Source organism: Artemia sp. Qi Xiang Cuo, chromosome 9 (assembly GCF_049724085.1).
Source record: "Artemia sp. Qi Xiang Cuo chromosome 9, ASM4972408v1, whole genome shotgun sequence".
NCBI lineage: Eukaryota > Metazoa > Arthropoda > Branchiopoda > Anostraca > Artemiidae > Artemia > Artemia sp. Qi Xiang Cuo.
This window is the reverse complement of record NC_142802.1, coordinates 60264093-60286086: the sequence shown is the minus strand read 5'-3', so window position 1 is coordinate 60286086 and position 21994 is coordinate 60264093. Positions and strand designations below refer to the sequence as shown.

At 35.5% G+C, this 21994-nt stretch overlaps 2 protein-coding genes across 2 annotated transcripts in view; both read right to left on the bottom strand.

The window, feature by feature from the left end:
• Positions 1-1588: 1588 nt before the first annotated feature.
• Positions 1589-9314, bottom strand: Sf3b5 (splicing factor 3b subunit 5). Its single transcript, XM_089094123.1, has 2 exons — positions 9165-9314; positions 1589-1828 (listed from the first exon to the last, which is right to left on the bottom strand). The coding sequence occupies exons 1-2, from the start codon at positions 9245-9247 to the stop codon at positions 1654-1656; spliced, it is 258 nt and encodes an 85-aa protein (XP_088950249.1). The 5' UTR covers positions 9248-9314; the 3' UTR covers positions 1589-1653.
• A 4475-nt stretch (positions 9315-13789) lies between these two features.
• LOC148948892 (uncharacterized) overlaps positions 13790-21994 on the bottom strand; it is a 52929-nt gene continuing 44724 nt past the window's right edge. Inside the window, exons 3-4 of the mRNA XM_089094805.1 lie at positions 16909-17078; positions 13790-15112 (exon numbers count right to left, since the gene is read on the bottom strand). Of these exons, the coding sequence (XP_088950931.1) occupies positions 14669-15112; positions 16909-17078 (614 nt within the window). The 3' untranslated portion in view covers positions 13790-14668. The remainder of the gene's footprint in view (positions 15113-16908; positions 17079-21994) is intronic.

The window sequence follows — 21994 nt, the reverse complement described above, 5'->3', positions numbered from 1 at the left end:
GCTCTCTACTTTAATGTGTTTTATAATGTTATTAAAAATATAATTTGTATCAATTTTAATTGGTTCTAACAGGCTATTAAAACCAATAAAGAGCAGAGCTCCTAACTTTCTTTCTTTGGCTCAGAATCAACTTAAAAAAAGCAACGGAAAATGGATAAGAAGAAGGTATTGAAAAGGGATTGGATTCCCATCTACTTCTTCTTATAGTAACACAATAACAGACAGTGAAGATAATCTTAACAGTGGAAGCAGCTTAACTCTGATAAAATTAATTTACCTGCGTGATCCAATTAATGGTCCAGCCTCAGCCATTTGTGGCTCATATTTGTGATGGCTCCTTTCAACAAAGAGATCACTTGATCTTCTCTTAAACTAACAAGAGAAAATGTGGAACAGAATCATCAGAATTTTCAGACATCTTTATAACAAACTTAGGCTTCTGTTTTTCACAAGTTTTCCAACACCCCTTTCCCCACAGGCGGATTCAGAGGAAGGGGTTGAGGGGCATTCACCCCGGGGCAGATATTTTAGGGGCTCAAATCTGAAATGATTAATCTAACATTCATAATCATTTTGTAGTTTATGAAATCTTATTTTTAGTAAAATAAACTAGAGGTTGTACTTGGCAGTAAGTTACTTACTTGCTGTAATACTTATATAATAATACTTGCTGTATGTATAAGCAAATTGAAGAGACCAGAAGCACCACTGCTTTCCCTTGAAGAAAAGCCCATGCCCATTGACTATCCAGATAACCTCCCCCCCCCCAATAAAAACGCTGGAGCTATGCCCCTGCTAAAGGCTAACAATTTGAGCACAATATAACTCTTCATATGCACCCACTTTTTGCCTAATTGTGATTTCGTCATTTGAAATTTGGGTGACAAAAGGAAACCATGCATTTCAGTCTTCATTCATTTTCTAAAGACGAAACACAAGGAACGCCTCCTAAGCCCGTAGGAGACCCCTCCTGCTGAAATAGAAGAAGAAATAGTCACCCACTGGTAACCTCCCATGTTCCATTTCAGCATAGCTAATTTGTCGTTATTGTGTAGTCTCTCCTTAAAAGTTCAAATTTTAAATGCGCCAAGCTTTGTAAAGCTTGCCACATTTGGTATTAAATAATAAATGACAATGCAGAAATTATAAAGTAATTTGTTTCATCTATAACATGCTATCTTATTATCTATGACAAAACTGTACGCACGCGGGCCTTTGAGCCCTCCCCCTGCAAAATATCAAGATTTCTACAATTTTGCAATCATTTCCTATATTTTTTTGGATTAATCATCATTTTCCTGGTTACTTTAATGGTACCCCTAAAAAAAAGTTCAAAGAATGTACCCAACTCATCAAATTCTTTTTTATTCCTTTCTTCTGGATACAATGCTTTTGTGTTTGCCATTCATGTTTTGACAAGTTTGCTTTTAACAGCCATGCAGTTTCCTCTGTTTATTATATGTGAGTAGTTTCGCTTCAAAAAAAAAACACAGCAGTTTGCAGGTTCAAACTTTGAACCTAAGAAAAGGCTTAAAAATAAAGAAGTAGATACCACACTTGGAACCTAAATTGTAATACTTAAAAAGAGTGAAAAGGAAGGAATTTAATATTAGCAAGTGAAAAAGCTAAAATGACGAAAAAGATTGCTTATTTTTAATCTTCGGGTTTTTCTGGAGGTGGTCCACAAGGTTGAAACATCTTCTCCATTAAATTGAACTTGATTCTAGCTTTGGCTTCGTTTTCTGAGATGGCAAAAAAATTCAAGAGGTCATGGTGCCCAATGTAAGAAGCAAAAGAATCACGATGCTGATTCGTTAGCCATTCGTACCTTAAAAAAAAATTAAATAACTATCCCAAGACTTAAAAAAAGATCTAGTTAGACAACAGCTAGATTCTGTGATCTTATAACACTAATTTGTTTGTCATATAACTACTCTAAAAGACTGCACCATTAGATGTCATTCTTCTAAACCTGAACAAGAGAGTTGACAGAGTTTGTAAGATGTCTGTTGAATGACTGGAATATTTCTTTGGCCTTCCAGGCATGGTTAATTGGAGTGTTTACTTTCTAAATGACTGCATGTATAGAGTCAAAATCTTTACTGGATCCTATTCATACATAATCTTGATCAAAGACATTTTTGAGTAGGATCCCTAAAACAACAGCAATGGACCAACGCTAATTTTAATGAACCACATCTAAATGAATAATAATAAAACCACTCTGTTGGTCCTGCCCCCTCTCATACCGAAAAATGGCCATTCCTTGCAAAAGGAGTTGAACCTTATTTGTTCAATGAGTAGTTGATGGTTCTCTGATTTTTTGTATATTAATGTAAGGTTATCAAAATAAAAAACAAGCCCCAAAACAAGCACATACCCTGACTAACAGCCTTAGTATATTAGCAACCATAGTCAGCAAACAAAGAAAGGTATTTTAGAGCAATAGTTGACACAACAAATAAAATTTATTTCCCACATTCAACACATTTCATCCAATGCCTACAGACCCTGTGGATTAACAAAATACAGCTTTTCAAGCAGATCTGGATGCATAGTGCCCAAGCTCTATGAGGGCTTGCTATAGACCAGTAGGAGAATCCAACAGTTCATGATAGCATACTATAAGTAAAGGTCAGCCCTCTCTAATAGTATCCAAAACTCTAAAAAAGGAATTTGGTAGCAAACTCGAAAAAAGGAATTTTAGTTTTCAGCTCAGTAAAATGCTGTTGAAACTGTTGTAATGTTAAAAGCAGCTTACAAGAGGGCAGCTATGGGCAAAATTCAAGAGTGCATGGAGTTTGTTGTTTTTAAATGGCAACATTTTGTTTGAGGACAAACATATGGTCTAGATCTTTATCATCTGCTCATCATGACAAAAATGTTTTAAACATTTTAGGGCTTGTGCTAACAGACCACCAAGAGACAATCGACCAACTGCCAGACACTAGTGGGACATCTTGGAATTTGGTGCAGAAAATTTAGACACATATTTGCAAATGAAAAGGCCTGATGCCAAGGTTGATCCTCAGTTTCTGATTGATGAAACCAAGGATTGTTCTTGGTCAATTCTGGCCTAGAGATATGGTGCTATGGGAGAGACCCAAAACCAATGGAACAGATCATCATTACACTGTCAAAAAAGAGTTGTCAAGTCACATCAATCAGAAAAACAATGTTGATTTGCCTTTTTGATACCCAAAGATACAGTCTATTCAGAGTTTGTTCACCCTGTTCAGACCATTAATCAATTTTTTTTATTTTAAAGTGTTAAGTAGATTGCACAGCAGTATATGTCAAAGAAAGATCATATTAATGGCAGAAAGGTGAGGGCTCTTCCAATATGACAATGCAACCACACACAAGCTATTTCTGCTCACCAATTTTTGGCCAAGAATAAGATGGCTCTGCTGGCCCAAGCTTCTTAGTTGCCTGACTTTGCTCTATGCAACTTTTTCTTTGTTTTTGTATGAAAATTGGCATTAAAGATACTGATCTGAAAATATTGAAGAAGTAAAATACTGGGCAAAACCAAAAAGTGGGCAATAGTGTCCTAGCTATTGAAACTCAGTGCTCTTTTTAAAAGCCCAAAAGAAAATTGCTGCAGGCAATTTAAACGATTTTTTTTCATAAGGTCTTTGCACAATAATCTTGGTTTCTTTTATGTACCTCCTCTTACACCAAAAGAATCAACTTGAGTGATGATTCCAAGTATGTAAAACTCAACAAGTTTAAAGGTAAATGTCAAAAGCTATAGCCTGAGAATTTTTTTTAATTTCAGTACAAAGGTGAAAATACTCCCAAAGGGAGTGATCTTAGTGAAAATTACGACATCAAATTCCACATATCAGAGGACCTTCTTGCAGACTTTTCCTGCCAGTTTCTACAAAAATACAAGTTTACATATTTTAAAAGAAGGATGGTCATAGATTCATGCTTAACAAATTTTTTTTTTCATGAATAATCCAAAAGGAAAAGGATTCATTTGAAAAGAAATTGAAAGCTCTAGTGCCCTTTTTCAGCATAGCAAAAGAGATTGTACCACAGCAAAGCCATGTTTTCTACCATTGGTGGTGCAATAATTTTCACCTGGAGATAGCCAAAATGTTAATGAGTTAAAATTTTTAGACGGTCAATCAATTTAGTATTATCAAAAAGCTATCATTTCAACTTCCCAGTTTCAAAGGCCTTAAGGTTATTTTGTAGTACATTCATTCCAGAAGATAAATGGAGTCCACAAAAATTATGTTGTTAATGTGGTTATACTTTTAAGCTTTTTCTGACCAATTTGATTTTAGTTACACATTAACTATTAGGCAGGAGTGTCATTGTATATTTCTATGGGTTAGGGGTGGAATACCCTAAGATCCAAAATGTGAATTTTCAGGCCCTAATTTACAAACTCTCTAGAAGAAATAATTCATATAAATATAGAAGAGAGAGGAGTAGTAGGTAAATATAACCCTTAGGCTAGCTATTTTCAGATGATTCTTTTTGGACTTAGCCTATAATATGGGTATTAGGCATGGGCGTAGGGAGGAGGGGGGCAGGTGCCCCCCCCCCCCCTACACCTTCAAGTTTACTTTAGATATGGCTGAAAAAGCAGATGGTTTGGAAAAAGCAGTTGATAAAACTCCATCACACTATTGACTGCCCCCCCCCCAGACAATATGCTGCCTACGCCCATGGTATTAGGGGTAACAGCTATCCTCTTAATGCAAAAAGTGTATGCTCAGAAATGACATTGATGTATTACCAGCATAAAAGGGAAGAATTGGGGCATTCACTATAAAAAAAATTGTTGAATGAATTCCCTTGAAAAACCATGAAAATGATGACCTTGGATAATCATTTTTGACATTTCAGACCCTCCCCCCCTCCCCTGGGAAACATTTAAGATGTTAAGCTTTTTCAAGGATGATTATCATTCTCAAAGCATTGTAACATAAAAATCATACTTGAACTTAACAAAAACAGGGAGATGGGGAGTGACAGGCTCCCTTAAAGCTAAGAGGCAGAGCCCTAGATCAACCAGTTCATACCAACAAATTGCAAGCAATTAGTGATCCTTGTAAATTGAAAACAAAACTCAAAAACAAAGTTTTGATAACAAGATATAGATCAACAGAATCTAATATATCTGCTGGTTCAAAGCATCTTAAATTCCAGAATTTTCTGATTTAGTTGACAAAAGCTATTAGCACAAGAAAATTTACAAAATTTTATGAAAAAATAGACTAAACATCTGACAACAACGGTGTAATCTTGATAAGATTATACAACAAAATTTAACATGTTTTATATAATTTAATATGTATAAAAAATGCATTATTTTTCCAGAGAAAGATGGTAATGCATTTCTATTTTTTGTTTGTTTTTTTTTCTTCCTGGGGTTTACTGTAACATACCAGCAGTGGTAGATCATTGAAACACATTGTAGATCATTGATCAGCTCACAAAAAATGAACAATTAAAGATCTACTGTTATTTTTAAGAAGCAAATGAGATCAGGACAAATTATTGGTGGAAAAGCAACACTTTTTTCTAGGATTTAAAGCATACTCAGCCCATGAGAGACTAGCCACAAAAAGACCTATATCTGAACTTTTTCTTAACTATTTATTCTAAATATACTTAGGTGAATTGGCATTTGCATATTCAATGTACTTACACTGTAAATGTTCAGGATATTACAATTAAAAGTACCTTTTACCATTAATGAGTATACAAGGTAGCTTGCTTTTATAAGCTATGTGTTTGAGAAACTTTTCTAACTTTAAATTACCTTAAATTGCAAATGCTCACAACTTTATTTACAGCCAAAAACGCTCACAACTCACAATACTCATTCTAACAGCCAAAAACAACTGCAACATAATTAAGATAATCTGAGCATAGTTGTTGAGTTGTGCTGTTGGATACACACCAAAAGCTAGAGCAGTCTTCCTTTGAGAGGTTTGGTCTGATCTGAAATTTTGATGCAGTATGTTGGAATGCTTTAAAAAGTAAATTTACTCTCCAAGTCCCAAAACTTTTGAAGCCTAGAGGTTATTTCCAGTAGTATTTTGTCAAGGAATTATTTGAAGATATCTTATCTAAGCTGCTGTTTTTTTGTTGTTTTTTTTTTTGTAAAATTGGTACTTCTTGAGTTGTTATAAAATTGATATTTACATTTATACCTTCTACTTGCTACAATTTGCATAGGAAGTTTTATTTCAAGCCACATAAGACCATACAAAACAGCATTCTAAAGCACACAGCACAATATCATAACTTAAAAAATAATCATCTCTCCACTTCCTAAAACAGCAACACCGGAAAAAAACACAAACTTGAACTACTCTCTTTTTTATCACCATGTTTGTAAACCTGGAAGATTTCCCTTTTTAAAGTCATTTGCAGGATCACTCCAGAGTTTACCTCCCAAAAAGATTATTTCTTAAATTAGAATGCTGCTGGCACCCTGTCAGAATGCCACATCCTCCACTCCAAGATTATATCTGGGGCAAGAACACACTGCACCTGAGACCAGCTTTTTTTTTTATCAAAATCCTTATTTCTATTTTTCAATGGTAGACTATTTGCTCAAATACAAAACCAGGTACCTAGTATCTCAGATGATAAACCTAAAATAATACTCAAAATAAATACAAAACTTCTTTGACCTGGGCTTAGAACTTCACCATCTTGGACCTGCTTACTGTCTGGTTCTAAACCTGGATTTCTTGGTCTTCTATTCAACTCCTAAGCCAAGACATCAGTAATTCATCCTCCTCAAGTTATTCTATTCCCTAATGACACATATAAGATCATCTTGCTCCATCTAATACAGAATATGCTAGAATATGTGCCACATCTTTGACTCATAGATTATATTTAGGACAAAAAGATAGTCTTGCTCCATCTAATACTGCTCTTAGATGGTACAGTCATGATCTTTTCCTTTTTGATCTTAGGATATCTAAAGAAGCTACATTTGCTAATCAATCTCCAGCAGGCAAACAATATTTAGCCAGTACCCTGGGCCATGTGGTATTGGCTTTTCATGCAAACTTTTGTCAAGGAAAGATAATATTCCCTTACTGCTTGAAAAGCACCTAGTCTAATAGCATATTAGAAAGGATCAGGCCTTTTTGTTTGAAAGTGCTGTTATACATTATTGACATCTTGAAAAACTTCACTCTAAAAACTAAAATCACAAAAGCAGGAATGAATTGCAATGTCTTCAATAGTAAACTAATATAAAATCTAGTAATTGTACTTTTGGAAGGATTTTTTAGTTATACTGAAGTCTTTTCACTATATCTTGTTTTTGACCACCCGCTTCACTCATTGAGGAGTTGAAAAAGGCAACAGATCATTTAGAGGGGTAGTATATGTAGGGCCAGATGTCAAAACAAAAACTTGACAGTCCTAGCCTTACAGGTACATTGAATATTAAATTTGTCAGTTTGAGAAGAAAACTCTACCATCTTTAGGAACAGTCAGAGAACCAGCCATCATTACACAAGAGGACACTCCAAGAAGCTGCCAAAGTTAAGCTCCTGATTGAGAACTCATCAAATGTACTTCTCAAGAAGAGTCATAAACCATTGGCATCAATTGAAGAACTCAACTGTCAGCACTCCATCCATCCAGTCTTTCAAATGCCACCTTGACAAGGAGTGGGAGAAGAGGCAGTGGAGGTTCAATTGGGAGTTGTCAACTCAAGAGCACTACAGGTCTGGAGGACCTTAAAGCTCTCAAATGGATTAAGGTGATTAAGGTAAACTGACATGTATTTTTTTATGATTTCACTATAGTTACCCCTCTCCCCCTAATATGCAAATGTATAGCCCAAATTATATATTTCCCATGTGTTTTCAGTTTCTCGGTTTTGCCAGCATTGGTTCAGTTTATGGATACACAGATTGAAAAAAGAAGGGTGCATTGAAAAATACAAGTGAAATGTTTGGTAAAACTCTAGGTTAGCTACTTTTTGCTATCTTGGGAAGGGGTTCGGAGAGGAAAATGAAACTTTCAGTGATGAGTCCAGGGTCAAAAACACATACTGGGAAGGTGTTGCCAAGCTTCCATGCTAATCCCCTTCTGATTTTTAAGTCTTAGAAATTTGCCCAGTTGACAGGTATACCTATTGATATTTTGACGAAACAACCTCTTACCTTAATTTTCAGTAATCACTTTCTTTTTCTTTGGTTCTGAAAATGCAATTCCTGTTATTAGGGAAATTTTAAGCCATATTAGGTTTCTTTTTCTGAATTCAAAAAATGTATTTGCTGATCTTTGAAACTTCATAAATTGGTAAGTGGTGAAGCAAAGTGGTGAAGCTGAAGCAGTTTTGTTATATTTATTTAAGCAGAAAATCTATTTTGCAAGGTTTTGTTTTTATAACACAAAGAATTCTAAAGGTCACTGCCCTCTAAAGGGAGAATGAGTGGAGGTAGGTACTTCAAAATACCTTCCCAGGACATACTTTAGTCAGTAGACCTATCCCTGAAAGTTTCATTCTCCTAAGCTAACCTCCTTCCAAGATAGGAAAAAAATAGCTAAACTAGAATTTTACCTTAACTACAATTATCCTGTACATTATGAAGTAAGAATAGCTTGCTTAACATTTTTCCTCCTAAACAGCCTGAATTCTAGGCTTATACAAACCATTATTGCTCTGGATGCATTCCTGAGAGTTTTAGCTCAACTACTTTCTAAGATAGCAGACATTCTCTAAACTAGAATTCTACTTATCTATATTTTTATCTTAGCCTTTTGAGCAAACAAAAATAAGGGTAATTTTTTGTTATTCATCTTATTGACTTATGAATAAAGTAAAAATATCACTTGATGCCTTTTTTTATACTCTTTCCAAATATAATAATCATTTTGATCAGAACTGAATTTTACCCCTGCCCTATATATACCAATTCAGGGTAGGCTATATATTTGCATATTACAGGGGTGGAGACAAATCCTCATTTTCTGATGTAGCCTAAATAAAAGGTAAGTTTAGACTTTCCCCCATCCCCCTAAGATATTATCAGCGTTGGGGGACGGAAACAATTGTCACACCAGGGCCAATGTTTGGAAGGTGTTGAATTGTAATAGGCTACTCTTTTGTTATTACTGTGTTTTGATGAGAAACACAATCTTATAAAAAATACTCTGCTTACTTAGTTGTGTCGGCATGACCGGTTCCAATATATTTAGACTGCAAATGCTCAAGCTGACTATGAATGTTGTATCTCTCACCCATTGCGAATTTCCTCGTTTTTGATATTTAAATAGCAGGAACAACCTGATCAGTGTTGCCACTCGACCGACACCGCTCCGCGGCGCCGGCCTCGTCAAAAAGTGGCATTTCCGCGGCATCCTTGAACCAAAATGCGATAAAAACCGCGGCATGCTCGAAATTCTCGGAAAAGCTGTGTTTTGTATTTTCGAGAGAGAATGGGTGAAAAATCTCGCTTTAATATGAATGTCGATTCAGTGTCAACTGAAGTTCAGTGTCGATTCAGTGTCAAATCAGGTTACCTGATTTGTAGAGTTAGTTACTGTCTTGTAATAAATTAAGATGGCTCAGATAAGTGTGTTTTTTTTGACTCAATTATAATTCATGAAACTTCAATTATATAATTAATTCAATTATAATTCATCCCCCCCCCCCAATAAAAGTGCTGAATATTCACCCCTAAGGAGAGCACAAAATCACAATTAAATTTGTATGATTACAACCACAAAATGGAGCTCAATTCTAGCGTCTCTTACATGCTATAAGAATTATGCGAACTAAGTTTGTTATAATCAGGCATTTCAAGCAGAGAGTCATAACAAATAATTGATTATTTGTATTGATAATTGAGTTTTATGAACGCACTCTTTGTTTGACTTCTAAATGGCTAGTTGATTTATTTATTCATTTATTTGCTAATAACAAACTCCGTAAGTTTCACGAAGCTTATTGCAGCAAACATAATCACAATTTAAAACAACGCTTAAATACTGGTTCAAACTGAGATTACTAGTCTAACACACAACTAAACATAATTTTGAAATATAGCGTAGCCACAAATCTTAAGAGTGCTTTCTTAGGACCAGATGCAGAAGACTCACCCGGAATCTAGAAGACTGCGAAAAGTTGACTTGTACCCTCGATCTTATGCCACCTCTTCAGCAAACTGGAGCCAGCAGATCTCCCGCTTTTTGCCAAGCTTTCGATATCGACCAATTGTGTAAAGGTTGTTTGTGACAGGTGCCCACCAATTCTTCAATTGACTGCCAGGACGCCTGCGTCAGTCTGGCAAAGGAGCAGCTAGAAGCATTTGCTTGATGATGTGGTCATTGGGTCTTCTCAGCATATGTTCAAGCCTATGCTGTCTTCTCTGTTTGACTATCGTGGTGGTGTCCTCGATATTACAATAGCAATGGCACCACATCAGCATTTGAGATTCTGTCGGAGAATGGAATCCTCAGGATTTTGTACTCAGTGGTAGTCAAAGGCTTCTATATCATGGATATGAAGCGCCTTCAGTGGCCAAGTCTCAACTGTATAGAAGAGAAGAGATCTAAAAGCAGCTTTATAGACACGAATTCTTTCCTTCATTTTTATCTCCAGACAGTTTCACAAACACTTCCGACAATACGAGTGACGTGACTTAAGCTCTTTCTGTTTCAAGACATCCCTCTACCCCTAAGTGCCTTGTGGCAGTCCAAAGTGGTAATGCTAGGCTACGCTGTCAGGATGGTTACCCAAAGCCAGCAACGCAAGATTGAAACATCACTTAAAAGTATTGGCAATACATACAAATTTCTTGAACAAAACTGACGGCTGATGTCTTTCCACATTTGGTCAACCTATTAAACCTAGTTGAAATAGGCGCTTCTGACAATTATTTTCATTTTAGAATTACAGCATCCAAAGCCTCAGGTCTTCTCATTGTTTATAAGCTGATTCTTCATGCAGAGGCTATTAAGATTGCGCAAAAATTACATTCATGGCCAGAATTTACATAAGGGAGGGGAATTACGTGAAGTGAATAACTTTTAGGAAACCCTAAGCTAAAAGAGTTCAGGTGGTTTTTTCGCCCAGGAGACTCATATCAACCTAAGTGAAAACCGTACAAATGTAAACAGAAAGATTCACTAACGATAAAGCCAATGAGGTAGACCCTGTCGAATTCAAGAGTTGGTAGGAGAAAGGATAAGCTTAGTCTAGTGGCATTTTCTGGATCCTATGCTAAATACAAGAATGATTAAAGAAAAGAAATAGAGATAATTTGGTAATTTTATCACCTACTGGAACCTCCGATATACATAAAGAAAAACATTTCTCTAGGGATGGGGCTCCCACTGGTTTGGTCTGACTTTTCATAAGTCATAGACCTACTATAAAAACTTGATGCCCTCCATAGGATTCAGGTGTATTAGAGGAGACTGATGGATTTTGTCAAGAGTACTTCCAAAGTCAATATTAGCCGATCTCATAAACTTTTCGAGGTCCTCCTAAGTAAATGGCAGATAAAAAGAATCTGAAACTGGTCAAGGGTGGAGACTAGTCTATAGGTTTACAGTAGACACTGATGAGCTGTACTAAAATCTAACTTTCCGCCATTTTATTGAACGAGACAAAACAGTTATTTTACCAAAATAGTTATAATATATGCATCTGCATCAAGCATTGTGTCGTCAAATATAAGCTCACACTGTATCGAATTATTAACTTATTTGCTTGCCGAGTATGCTGCATATTAAGCTGTGAATTTTTTGCTATAAAATTTCACTACTACTACTACTACTATCAACAACTCACTGCAGCACTTGGCCACCTGAGTCCCACATAGCTACGCAAGCTCCTCCTCTATACCAATCTATTCAAATCCTCTGTTTTTACACCCTTCAGTTAAAGTAATATCAAATGTATTCACAAATTAATTTTTTGTAGAGTTCACGAACTTCGTCAAGGTTCTGCACACATACCGCTGGAGCTTCAGCTACAAAATTGGCCTTCTTTAACAACCCTTTATAGATGAGACAGCATAAGTATTAAAATGGTAACTAGCTAATATGTATGTTTTTAAATGTGGTGCTCTCAGAAGTTGATTGCACATTTTGCACATTTTGACTTGCACATTTTGTGTCACTATAGCTTCCTATAATAAACGTGGGACGTCAGAGGCATTTTTAGGCGGGGGAGTGGAGCGGAATTTCTGCTTCACTTTTCTAAGGAGTGGAAATTTTAGGAGTCCAAAATGTTAATGAATAATCTAACGGTTATAATTAGTTTGTAATTTGCAAAACTCAATTTTTATTAAAATAAAGTAGAGGGCACAGTTGACAGCAAGTATAAGCAAATTGAACCCAAATTTTTTATTTTTTCCATATCTTCATTGCTAATCCTTGAAGACAGAAGACAGAAATTAATTAATTTTAATGTGATTAGAAATAATTGTGCAAAATGGAGATGAAGAGGTAAATAGAAACGTAAGAGTTCTCAATCAAATATTACTAACGGTTGCAGTATCAGCAGCCAGTGATGAGCGGTCGGTTAGTAAACTTACGTTAACAATAACGTACCTCATATCAATTATAAGCGAGGAGCGACTATATGGTTTAGCATTGATGAGAACAGAACGCGAGGAATCATAGGCATTCAATTGGGACGAGATAAAAAACAATTTGCAGCGACTAAAGTAAGAAAAGTTATTTTTAAATAAATAGAAAATTGTGTTTATAAATAAAAATTGTGTTAATAAATGAAAATTTTGTTAAAATTTGGCCTGTAAATTTTTTAGAGACAGGGGGGAGCTAATCAAGATTTGTCTTTTTCGCAAGAGAGAACCGCTACTGCGGGACATGGTGGTGTAAGATTACCTTAGAAACCATATTAAACATGAGACAGGGAAACTCTAAATTTTGAGCTACCATCGATTAGTTACCCATGAACAAAAAAAAATACAAATCAAACAGTATCAAATAGCCTCAATATTGTTCGGACACCAAAATGATAATCTATGCTAACCCACCAAAGCTCTCAGTAGCTTCCTCGGTAAGATTAAGTTTCATAACGTACATGTAGTCATTTTATTACAAATTATTGTGAATAAAGAACCTTCAAACCTATCCGTAATTAAATAAAAAAAACAAGTTTTTTTTAACTGAAAGTAAGGAACGACGTTAAAACTTAAAACGAACAGAAATTATTCCGTATATGAAAGGGGCTGTCCCCTCCTCAACGCCTCGCTCTTTACGCTAAAGTTTATTATTGTTGAAAAAAAGAATAGAGTTGTGAGAAAGTCTAACTTTAGCGTAAAGAGCGAGTTTTTTTTATTTAATTTTTGAACGTTTTTAAATTAATGCAGGTTTTGATTTTGGCTCACCGTACATGAATAATTGCAACAAAATTTTCATATTAATTTTACTTTTATTTGGTTAAATGGCTTTCTCGAAAGTTATTTAATTTTATTTACGAACGTTTTTATTAGTAATAAATATACGTAACTTACGAATTAACTTAAGCAACGAACTTCTATATTAATATATTTTTATAGGTTTATTAGAGGGTTCGCCCCCTAGTCAGTACCTCGCTCTTTACGCTAAAGATCCAATTTTGTTCCATTTTTTTTAAAATTACTCATTAATCACAAATGCGATTAATTAGAATAAGTAGCTCTTAGGAAAGCACTAAAAAAATTTTAGCTTAAAGAGCGAGGTATTGACTAGGGGGTGAACCCAAGCCTATACGTAATATTTTCTGTTTGCTTTAAGTTTTGATGTTGCTGTTTACTCTTAGTTGAAAAACTTTTTTTTTTATTTAATTTCTGATCTTTTTTTAAATGATACTGGGAAATCCGGCTCCAAAAAGCGAATGAAGATTTGCTAGATGTTTTCAAAAGAAATTGCTTAAGGATTATTCTGGGTACCCAGCTGACTGACCGTATTTCAAACAATAGGCTATACGAAAAATGTGGTTCAATACCGCTCTCTAGGGCTATAATGAAAGAAAGGTTGAGGTGGCTAGGGCACGTCGTGCGGATGAAGGATGACAGATTGCCAAAGATTGTTCTTTTCGGCCAACCGTCTAGGGCTAAACGGAAAGCAGGTCGTCTCCGTCTTGGATGGGAGGACGTTATAAAGAAAGATTTAAAGGAAATGGGAACTTCGTGGGCGTGTTTAAAAAGGGAGGCTTTGAATAGATTGGTGTGGAGAAGGAGCGTGCGTAGCTGTGTTGGCGTCAAGCGGATTGGTGCTGCGGTGAGTTGTTAGTAGTAGTAGTAGTAGTAGATTTTGATTTCTCAAGGAAGTGAACAGGGGTAAACTCTTTCGAGTAAACTCTTGTGAAGGTTTTACGGATAAATCCCCCCATCCCCCCAAGGCCTTCTTAATACTTTTCGTGCTGACACAAATAATACTTTTTATCAGAAATATATGCAATACATTTACATACTTCAAGCCCCTTTGCCCTTAAAACCAGTTTTTTTACCGTTTGCAAAAACAAGCATAAATAGACTGGATTTGGCCTAAAATAGAAATACTGTCACCAATACCAAATCTTATCAGACTTGACCCTTGTACTATTAATTTCTGAATTCCTCTATATTTACAATGTAATGATTTCACTTAAAACAAAATTTAGTAGTTTTAGTTTTTGAAACACCAAGAAAATTGTCTAAGCTTATAATTAACTCCTTGAAGCATTTAAAACATTCCGAACATTTCCATGTTTATCAATAAGTTCCTTTGCTTCGCCTTCGTCAATACCAAGTAACTCTTGAACCATCCGTATTCCTCTATTCACTAACTTAGTATTACTAAGTGTCATATCCACCATACGATTTCCTTTTATTCTTCCAAGTCGTATCATAACACTGGTGGATATCATATTAAGAACCATCTTCTGTGCAGTGCCTGCTTTCATCCGTGAGCTACCACTTACAAATTCAGGCCCCACAATGACCTCGATTGGATAATCGCATGATTTGGACAAAACAGTTTGTAAGTTACAAGTAATACACCCAGTATTAATCCCGTTCGATTTTGCCTTTTGGATTGCGCCAACTACATAAGGCGTTTTTCCAGAGGCAGCAATGCCGATCACTGTGTCAGTGGTGTTGATATTATGTGCCTGCAAATAGAAGGAGTTCATCAGACAAATTAAATGCTCTAGCTGTAAGAGTTCCTGTGAAACTGTTTATAAATTATAATTTTTTGTAATTAGTAGTACATAAAATGAAGCAGCTCAATATGTTCAAAACATAGACGCAGTGGCGCGCATTCATGAAAATTAAGAGCTGAGGTATTTTTCTTCAATTTTTCTAAACAAACATGTAAAAAAAGGCACTTTCAAAATCTAGGTGGAGGGGATTTTTAATACAAAAAAATATTTTCTTGATATCGGGCGAACCCCCCTGCCACTCCCAGTTGCTACACTGCAAAGATGTATTGATTTTTTGAAAAATGGTGAAAAAAGATACAAAGATGTATTGATTTGTGTTTGAAGCCAATGTCCTCACGGACAAAGGATTTCAAGTCTAGCGTTTTAACAGCTCGTTTCGTAAGTGTTTAACATTAATCCTTGTTTTTTAGACAAAGCTTTGGAAAAGTGTAATTGTAAAATTCAATCAAAAACTTTGACGCTTATCTGCATCTATGATGTTCATAGCAAAGTCTTAGTCTTAACACATTTTCCCTCTAGCTTTTATTCTATTCAAACCTTTTTAAGTCCTGCTAAGGTCATTTTATTCCTTCTTCAAAAATGAAGAAAACCGACAGAACTTGTGAATAAAACTGGGACTGATTTGTAATGCATTAATCAAAAGACACCCCGAATTGAGGCTAAGGAGGTACGCCCAACTGTGGATAAAAACGCCAGTGTATATGAGCGATCCATGTTTTCGTTAACGTTTCTTAACGTTCCTCTTAGGGTACAGAAGAAGAAAATTTTAATTGCAAAAAATCAGTTCCAACAATTTTTACCGACAGTAATTTGTTCCCCATTTTGTCTAACTCCATATTGAATCTTCATCTTCATTGATCAATCACAAAAATTACGCTTGAGGGTTGACCAAAACCCAAACCCCCAAATTACATAAGGAACGGAATATTGACACTATAGTTGAGTGCAAATTTCCTTTTATTGACAAGTGTGAGTGTAGTCTAGCTCGAGCATTTGAATAACGGCTTTTTCATCTATAGAGTCAAGTTCAATTCAAGTTCAGATAAAAACAAAGTTCAGTTCAAATCAAGTTCATGGAAAAGTCAAGTTCAAGTCCAAAAGAAAGTACCGTTTGAGATATAGGCTCTTAAAACTTAGTAACTAATATTAAATTCCTTGCTTTCTGTTGCACATAAGTCTAGGGAGAAAATATAAGACCGATTTATTGGGATGAGTAAAAACTTTCCTGGTAAAATCTGAGAGGAAGAAACAAAATAAATTCAAGTCAATTTGATTCACAGTTGCAATGAAAAGAAAATTTGATGTTTGATAATCCTTCGGCAAATGTTGTGTTTCACGTATGATTGGTTATTCTCTGGTTCAGTAAAGGTATTTTGAATAATTCCTGTCAGTCTGCATTTTCCTTAATATCATGTGATCAAAGACAAAATTTTCGCACAAACTTTTAAATAACAAAAACAAAAGTTTTGTATTAGCTACCGTAAACTGTAAAGTTTCATTGCAATAATTCGCTGATTTATAATCGATGATGGTGAAAAAATCAACAGAATGGTCCAAACTACTCTACAAGTGGTAGTTATATTATTTTAGGTCAATATGTAAAGAAAATACTTCAAAACTGCAAAAAATATGTCAAATCCCCTTTTAAACTGACCCTTCCAATTATTTTATCTTGACTTCAGGGAAAGGTATCAACCCTCGTGTTTGTCTCTTACTGTTCCAGAACCTGGAAATAAATATAATACCTGCAAGTCGTTCCATCCCTGTTCTGGGTCATCTTCAGCAAATTCTACCGCTCTTCTGATCGCAGAATCTCCACCAGCTATAAGCCCTACAACAAGTCCATGTGGAACGCCATAAGTAGGAGGACATTCAGAGGCATCAACAATTCCAAGTCTGCCGCTTGTTCCAGCTCCTAAAATAAGTTTTACTTTGAGTAGTCAATGATTATTTTATCACGACCGTTATTAGTTGATAGCCTGGTAGCTGTCGTCCATGAATTGTCATCTTCAGATATTAATTAAAGAAAAAAATTCCACAAAATATATTTTTCAAAGAAAAGTAAAGAACTCCATTAAACAAAGATTGAGCAAAAATAAAATCAAATAATCTACCAAGCGTGAAACTATCACAAATCAGCATCGATAAATAAATGAAACCCAAAGCGAACAAAAATTACAATAAATAACCGAGTCAAACTCAAAACGAGTTAAAATTAACATAAGTTGGGCTCAAAACCCCTATTCCTTCCCAAGGCCAGAACATAATTTTCACTTACTGAAAAAAATACAAATGAATGTGCATTGTCACTTTAAAATACATATACTGATATTTAGTAATAAAAATATTAATATTATTTGATTTATTAAAGTTATAAAAGTAAAAACATTTATATTTTGTTCAGTAAAGTGAAAATTATGTTCTGGCCTTAGGAAGACAAAAATATATAAAAGAAAAAAGACTCACAACAACATGCGTCCCATAAAACCAAAAATTAAAAAATTTTCAAAGCAGTCTTAGCATCCTTACTTCAGCGAAGTTCAACCAGGACTGATAAAAAGTGAGGTAAAACAAGGCGATTCAATGAGATGAAAGAAAAATAATTTAAAAACACGTTCTTATTGCTAATCTAGCCTTTTTGACCGCTAACCTCAAAAGTCTTTTTGTGACCGGTTCTGTGTTAATGTCTATTGGTTTTAAATTAATATTTTGTAAGATCATTTTTAATTAAATTTGTGTATAGAACATTTAGTGTATATTCCCCCAAGTCCCTATTTGAGGAAATACTATTATTAATCTTAACTCTGATTTCAATTAATTCTCGGAGTACCTGCTTTATGCCTAGGTCATTGCTAATAAGGGCGGATTCATCGAAAAGCATATTGTGGCTAGGATTTTCAAAAATATGGCTGCCTAATGCAGAATCAAATGAAATTGTGGAAATATTAGAATTTAGAGCTTTGACTATATCATCTTTATGCTGTTGTATGCACTTTTCTAATTCTGGTGTGTTCTACGTTCATAATATTTGCCACAATCGCATGGTACTTGATAGACCCATCTTTGGCGAGTAACTGGGCGTTTATCTTTACCAGAATTTCAAAAATTTATGATTTTATGATTAAATTATTTGTGAATACTACATAAAGATTGTTTTTTGTGCAAACTTTTTTAAGATGTGTAGTGATTTTTGGGATGTAGGGGAGGCAAATAATGTTTAAGGGCTTGTCAGAAATCTCACATGGTAAACTATCATTAATTTTACGGGAATGTCTTTTCAGTCTACAGTTAATTACACTATTAATAAATAAAATAGGAGACCCATTTCCAAAAAGTATGTCCTTGATAAAGTTTAATTCTGCTGTGATGTGGGAATCAGAACAAATCTTTAGTCAGAACAAATGCAAATATCTGTTATTTTGTGTTGGTTTTCTAAAATAGCAAAACTGAGTTTATCGAAGCTACGAATAACTAACACATCTAGGATAGGGATTTTATTTGCGATTTCGATTTCTAAAGAAAACTGTAAATTTCTATCGTGTGTATTAAGGTGTTCTAAAAAAACTCTTAAGCTCATTTTCCACATAGTTCCAGAGTGAAATTACGTCATCCATGTAGCGTCCCCAAAAGATATGTTTCAAAAAATACGAATCTAATGCCAAATTTTCAATATGTTCCACATAAATATTCGCCAGTAACCCGGAGAGGGGCGCGCCCATCTCTAAGCCATTAATTTGCTGGTAAAAAGAATTACGGATTTGGAAATACTTTGAGAAGGCTACTTGTTACAGAGTTTAACCAAGGTCATTAAGACTTCACAATCTATTCCTGCTGCTGAAGCTTCTATTAAGTGATAATTTTCTTTGATTTTATTTTCTAATAACTGTTCAGATACTGCGACATCAATATTTGTATGCATTGAAACAATGTCAAAGCTACTTATAATTGTATTTTCGGAGATATCTACGTTTTTGAGTTTTTCAACTAAATCTACCGAATTACATATATATGATTTTCGAGAGTAAAGCAAAGTTTTAAAGGCTGTACATAACCATTTCGCAATATTAGATGTGGTGGCTTTCGTACAAGCTACTATGGGCCTTAAATAGGGACTTAGGGGAATATACACTAAATGCTCTGTATACAAATTTAATTAAAAATGATCTTACAAAATATTTTAAAAAACCAATAGACATTAACACAGAACTGGTCACAAAAAGATCTTTGAGGTTAGCCGCCAAAAAGGCTGGATTAGCAATAAGAACGTGCTTTTAAATTATCTTTCTTCCATCTCATTGAATCGTCTTGTTTTAACTTCCTTTTTATCAGTCCTGGTTGAACTTTGCTGAAGTAAGGATGCTAAGACTGCTTTGAAAAATTTTAAATTTTTGGTTTTATTGGTTGTATGTTGTTGTGAGTCTTTTTTCTTTTATATTTTTTTGTCTTTCTGAGCACGGCCCTTGGACATAGGGCCGAAATATTCATTCAAATTACCTCCACTGTCTTGCAAAAAGATTTCCCTATTGTTCTTCGAGCTTTTGTTGTTTCTTACAACCCTTGCCCTGAGGGCTGGGAGGGGGGGGGGTGTCATCCCCAAAGACCTAATTACCAGAACTTTCTGCAACGTTGAACAAAATGGCTATCTGAAAATTTTGATTGGATGTGTTTGGGGTAATGGCGGGCTTGAGAGGGGGGGTTAGTTACTCTCCAATCACTTTCAACTATTAAAAAGGGCACTAGCCCTCTCAATTTCCAATTGAATGAGCCCCTTTTGAAGGTTTTACGACAAATCTATCAATAAAAACCTTATATCCCCCAGGGTATAACTTACAACCTTTGTCCTGGGGGCTCTGGGGGGGGTTTGTCATCCTTAAATACATAATTACCAGAACTTTCAACTACCTTGAACAAAATTGCTATCTCTAAACTTTCATTGAATGTGTTTGGGGAAATGGTGGGCATGAGATGGGGGTTAATTGCTCTCCACTCACTTTCAACTATTAAAAAGGGCAATTTCAAATTCCAATCACATGAGCCCCGTTTGAAATTTCTACAACAACTTTCTATGTAAACCTTATATGCCCCCAGGGCATAACTTGCAACCCTTGCACTGAGAGCTCTCATGGAGCTACCATCCTAAAAGACCTAATTTCCAGAACTTTTGACTACGTTGAACAAAATGGATATCTAAAAATTTTGATTGGATATGTTTGGAGAAATGGTGGGCGTGAGATGGGGGTTGGTTGCTCTTCTGTCACTTTCAACTCTTAAAAAGGGCACTAGGCATTTCAATTTTAAATTGAATAAGCGCTCTTTAAAGTTTCTACAACCTCGCTTTCCATAAAAAACTTATATGCCCTCAGGATATAACTTGCGACCCTTACCCTGAGGGTTATGGGGGTGGAGGGGTTGTCTTCCTTAAAGACTTAATTTCCAAAAATTTCAACTACGCTGAATAAAATGGCTATCTAAAAATTTTGATTGGATGTGTTTGGGGAAAAGGTGGGCGCGAGAGGGTGGTTAGTTGCCCTCAAATTACTTTCGAGACTATTAAAAAGGGCATTATCCCTTTGAATTTCCAATCGAATGAGCCCTTTTTCAAGTTTCTACGACAAAGATTTCAATAAAAACTTATATACCCCCAGGGAATAAATTATAACCCTTGCCCTGAAGACTGTGGGGGAGTGTTCTAATCAAAAGTATAATTTCTTGAACTTTAAACCGCGTGAAACAAAATGGCTATCTCAAAATTTTGATTGGATGTGTTTGGGGGAATGAAGGGCGTGGAAGGGGTGTTAGTTGCCTTCCAATCACTTTCAACTATTAAAAAGGGCACTAGTTATTTCAATTTTCAATCGAATGAGCCATTTTTGCAGTTTCTACGACAATGCGTTCTATAAAAACCTTATATGTCCCAGGGCGTAATTTACAACCCTTGCCATGAGGGGTGTGTGGGGTTGTCATCCTCAAAGACCTAATTCCCAGAACTTGCAACTATGTTGAACAAAATGACTATCTTAAAATTTTGATTTAATGTGTTTTAGGAAAAGGTGGGCGTGAGAGGGGGGTTAGTTGCCCTCCAATCACTTTGGACTATTAAAATGGGCACTAGCCCTTTGAATTTCCAATCGAATGAGCCTTTTTGAAGTTTCTACAACACCGCTTTCTATAAAAACCTTATACACCCCCAGGGTATAACTTACAACCTTTGCCTCGAGGGCTGTGGTGGAGTGTCCTCCTCAAAAACATAATTTCTAGCTGGTAATCAACTACGCTGAACAAAATTACTATCTAAAAATTTTGATTGAATGTGTTTTGGGAAAAGGTTGGCGTGAGGGGGGGGGTTAGTTGCCCTCAAATCACTTTCGACTATTAAAAGGGCACTAGCCCTTTGAATTTCAAATCGAATGAGCCCTTTTTCAAGTTTCTATAAAAAAGATTTCAATTAAAATGTATATACTCACGGGGAATAACTTATAACCCTGGCCCAGAAGACTGTGGGGGGAGTGCTCTACTGAAAGGTGCGTTTTCCTGAACTTGAAACTGCGCACAAGAAAAAGGCTATCTCAAAATTTGATTTGATCAGTTTGGGGAACTGGTGGGCGTGGAAGGGGTGTTAGTTGCCTTCCAATCATTTTCGACTATTAAAAAGGGTACTTGCCATTTCAACTTCCAATTGAATGACCCTTTTTTGAAGTTTCTACGACAACACGTTCTATAAGAACCTTATATGCCCCCAGGGCATAACTTACGACCCTTGCCCTGAGGGCTGTGGGGGAAAAACAAAGACATAATCTCCAGAACTTTCCACTACGTTAAACAAACTCGCTA